This window comes from Lottia gigantea, assembly GCF_000327385.1.
Source record: "Lottia gigantea unplaced genomic scaffold LOTGIsca_28, whole genome shotgun sequence".
Lineage (NCBI taxonomy): Eukaryota > Metazoa > Mollusca > Gastropoda > Lottiidae > Lottia > Lottia gigantea.
Genome location: NW_008708898.1, coordinates 116,402 through 121,435, shown reverse-complemented (window position 1 = coordinate 121,435; position 5,034 = coordinate 116,402). Strand labels below are relative to the sequence as shown.

Below are 5,034 nucleotides of genomic sequence, written 5' to 3'. Positions count from 1 at the left end.
TGAAGGTAAGAATCTCGAACATTCTGTGGTGTTGATAAATTATAAGGTGCCTAGCATAAACCATTTTAATATCGTTCTCTATAGTTTTCCTATTTCTAATGTATCTTCTATCACAAAATTCTTTTATTTGACCCAAAAAATAACTGGCCTTTATACCATCATGTTTGCCTTGAATTTTAGCTGTAAATAAATCAGTTTCTAGTAGTAATAAAGAGTCAAGTCAAGTGCAGAGTGAAGACAGATGGAAATCTAGTAGAATAAATGATGCAAAAATACCCACACTGCACACTATTTGCAACTGCCTACCAGCAGCAGATAATCTAGACCAAAAATCCATTGTATTTCGATTTCAAATACTTACACTTTGTCTACCAATACTTACCAATATGAAGAGCCCATTCACCACTATTGGTTCCTCTTATGACTGGAATATCTAATACGTTTCCTTTAGTCCAACTATTCATAGGTAAATCTGGAACAGTGTTGTGGTATGTGTCTACAACGGGGTTCCATTCTGTTCTATCCAACGCGACCTACAAAAGAGTGAAGCGACTGATAAATCAAGACAAAGGCCGATCTGAATCCAGATTTATGAAATGCAGTTGTTTTGGAAGTCCAAATTGTAATATTCGGAACTACAAAATGTTTTATGATCTCCACCTTTCATAGTGATAGTTTTCAATATTTCACCTTGAATTACTACTCCATTTTGCTTTCTATAAGTGAAACATATGTTCGATGGGAGCGAGCAAAGCCATATAATGGGGAGCGAGTATGGAACACAGAATAGTAAAAGAGAGCTCACAACACCAGGCATTTAAGAATTCAAAGATGAGATGAATTTGAAAGTGAGTAGGAATAAGAAGGTATCGGGGGTTGGGGGCTGTGAGTAGTGGCTGGGCTAAGTCGAATCTAAATTTCACCCCGTTGCGTTTTGGTCAGATACCTTAATAGAGGTTTGACTGATCGTCTTAGCATCCTTGGTTCTTAAGCAATCTACGATTTCTTGTGTAGTAGCCTTAATACATCCTAATTTAATACCAAATGCTCTAGCTCTATCTCGAGGTCTATAAATATCAGTTTTCATTGATAAAGCCCAGTTAGTTAAACCTACACCACTATCACATATTGCTGCATGGAATAAACCTGCAATATAGAACCATAACGATGACCGTGAAATGCCTCTTAAGAGCTTCATATCTTCTTTTGTCGGTTGTGCGAATTCAGAATGAACTACCCTATTTAAATTCATCTATTCAAGGTGCTATTTTCTGGAAAGAAATTCACCTCCTGTTTGACCATCTTGTCAATCATATAACTTCTCATATTCTAAAAACATATTATTGGTCTATCCTTATCACCAGGAAAATCATACCGACCTTTGGATAATGGCGAAGTTAATAGTAATGAAATACTAGCAGCTCCAGCACTGAAACCAAATACAGTTACTCGACCAGCATCACCACCAAAATCACCAATACAATCCTGTACCCATTTTAGAGCAAGTAGTTGATCTAATAGACCAAAATTACCCGGAGCAGCCTGATCTTCAGTTGAAAGGAAACCTAACAGCAAGAGAAAAACGGTAAGATTTAATTTTACTTTATCGAACCTATTCTTAAACAAAGAAGCATGTTCGAAATACTATATGATCACAAATTTAGTTTTGTTCTGCCCTTTTTAAATTTGATCAACATTTCTTGATTTAACACGAGAATAGTGACGGCGAAATCATCCAACAGCTTGGCCCAACATATTAATTGGCCTAATTTCCCTCAAATGATGGTAATATGATCGATATAGAAAATGTTAAAAAATGTTAAGATTTACCCAGAGGACCAAGTCTGTAATTGAGAGTAACAACCACAACATCTTTCATAGCAAGTTGTTCACCATTACGATCCAAACCGGAACCACTAACAAATGCCCCACCATGAATATACACCATTACTGGTATTAAAGATGTATTGGTTTTCTGTAAAGTTATTCTGAGTAATGCTTATTGGCTATTAGAAAATACAAATACAAGCAGGTTATGGGCGCGGTTATAGCACAATTGATAATATTTTTATATTGCAGAACCTGATTCAGAAATACCTATCCAGGTATAAAGGTCGATTTTTCTGTTTATTTATTGATTTTTCTAAAGCATTTGATAGTATACAACATCATCTCCTAAGATATGTATTGTTAAAGAATAATATCAACCCGAAGATTTTTAAGGTAATTTCATCCATGTATGATCAATTAAAATCGTGTGTTCAAACAGATAAATTGTCCTTATCAGATTACTTTGATTGCACAGTTGGAACAAGACAAGGTTGTATGATCAGTCCAATATTATTTACCCTTTTTTTAAATGAATTACTAGAGATGTTAAATGATGACGAATGTAAGGGTATATATGTAAATGAAGATGTTCAGAATATTTCATCACTTTTGTACGCAGATGATATGACAGCAGTGGCAGACACTGTAGGTGATTGCAAAAACAAATAAATTGCATTAGTAAATTTTGTCAGAGATATGGAATGAATATTAATATAGCCAAAACCATCGCGAAAATCGATAGGGATCATCTTCATAATGACATTGACAAACAAAATAAAAATCAAAAGAATCTGTAAAGAATTGTAGCCTGTAGAGTGAGCACGAGTTGCACAATATAGCTAATAGAGTAAAACGTCAATTCAGACACGATACTTCGGTGAAAAATTATCCGATCATCATGAAAATCGATAGATCATCATGAAAATCAATAGGGATCATCTTCATAACGACATAGACATACAAAATAGAAATCAAAAGAATCTGTAAAGAATTGTAGCCTTTAGAGTGAGCACGAGTTGCACAATATAGCTAATAGAGTAAAACGTCAAGTCAGACACGATATTTCGGTGAAATATTATCCGATCATCACGAAAATCAATAGGGATCATCTTCATAATGACATTGACACACAAAATAAAAATCAAAAGAATCTGTAAATAATTGTAGCCTGTAGAGTGAGTACGAGTTGCACAATATAGCTAATAGAGAAAAACGTCAAGTCAGACACGATATTTCGGTGAAAAATTATCCGATCATCACGAATATCAATAGGGATCATCTTCATAATAACATTGACACACAAAATAAAAATCAAAAGAATCTGTAAAAAATTGTAGCCTGTAGAGTGAGCACGAGTTGCACAATATAGCTAATAGAGAAAAACGTCAAGTCAGACACGATATTTCGGTGAAAAATTATCCGATCATCACGAAAATCAATAGGGATCATCTTCATAATGACATTGACACACAAAATAAAAATCAAAAGAATCTATAAAAAATTGTAGCCTGTAGAGTGAGCACGAGTTGCACAATACAGCTAATAGAGAAAAACGTCAAGTCAGACACGATATTTCGGTGAAAAATTATCCGATCATCACGAAAATCAATAGGGATCATCTTCATAATGACATTGACCCACAAAATAAAATTCAAAAGAATCCATAAAGAACTGTAGCCTGTAGAGTGAGCACGAGCCAAATGTGAACGGACGGACCGACGGACCGACGGGGTGATTACAATATACGCCCATCTTACGTGTAGGCGTATAAAAATGGTACTTTCAAGGAGAGGCAATTGAAAGTGCTTCCGTGTATAAGTATTTGGGTCTAATGATAACTCCTAGACTTAAGTGAGGTAAAACTTGTGATCATTTAGCATTCCAGGGCGAAAAAGCCATGAATTTTTGGTCAACTTTTGTAATAAGAATAATGTAAGTGTAAAAGATTGTTTATATTTGTTTGACAGAATAAAACCTATATGGGGCTACACTAATTATGATATTCTTGAAAGAGTGCATATTAAGTTTTACAGAAAACTACTTGCTGTTATTACAACAACCAGTTGAGCACTTATCTATGGTGAATTCGGCAGACATCCTTTACACCTACTATTTAAGTTTAATGTAATTAAGTATTGGCTTCAAATTTTACAAATGCCATCATATAGATATCCAAAGGCTTGTTATGAAATGCAATATAATTTACACAATGCTGGAAGAGTTAATTGGGCAACCTATGTAAAGGAAATATTAGACAATACAGGCTAAAACTATGTTTGGGTACAACAAGGCCCAACTAATATAAAGTCTCAAGGCAAGACTATCTGATATCTGGCACCAAGATTGGCATAGCCAAATCGAATCAAATGGATAACTAGTATTGTATGAACAAATTAAATTACTCTGACATGCGAACAATATTTAAGTAGCATCAATAGTAAATGTTTCAGGAATACTTTGTCTCGATTTAGATGTGAATGTCATAAATTAGCGATTGAAACTGGACGCTGGAAAGCAATTGATAGAAATGATAGGAAATGTGAATTTTGTTACAAACACTCTATAGCAAGGTGATAGAAGATGAGATTCATTTTTTGTTATACTGTCCAAAGAAGTAAGCTAATTTTCAGTACAAATGATTATAGAATTCTTATGAATGATGCTAATGTTTAAATCTTGCTGAATTTATTTATAGAGCTTTAAGAATTAGGGAAAACTTTGTTAAATCTCAATTATGAAATTTACTAAATCTATATGTAAAAACTTGACTATGTATTTAAGTACTTATATTTATTTTTATTTTATATTTATATTTATATATGTTTAATCACATGTACTATGGGCTGTAGGCCTGCTACTGTATTATTAATAAAAAAAAATATAAAAAAGAAAATACAAAAATAGTATGCAAATTGGGCCAATTTAGTCAGGGTCACAAACATGATTCGTTTTAAGATAGTTTTTCATATGCCAACAAACTGACAGACACAGGACGAAGTTTTCACTGTTTACTGTTTTACTTTACATGTATTATCATTTTCACTTTATTGCCTCAGATTAACGCAGCGCTTATTTCTATTACATAAGTTCCAATATATATTAGTTATTAATTTGAGATAACTCATTGATATTTTTAATATTACCTACCCTTGGTGTATATACGTTTAAGTTGAGACAATCCTCCGACTGTGTATAGTTAAAGGT

The 5,034-nt window shown here is 33.5% G+C and overlaps 1 protein-coding gene across 1 annotated transcript; it reads right to left on the bottom strand.

The window, feature by feature from the left end:
- Positions 1-964: 964 nt before the first annotated feature.
- Positions 965-5,034, bottom strand: LOTGIDRAFT_84542 (hypothetical protein; the record flags this gene model as incomplete). The annotated part of the gene is made up of 4 exons (XM_009056468.1): positions 965-1,146; positions 1,380-1,565; positions 1,831-1,975; positions 4,978-5,034. Coding segments are annotated over 4 exons (570 nt in total), but the record flags the coding sequence as incomplete, so codon positions are not given.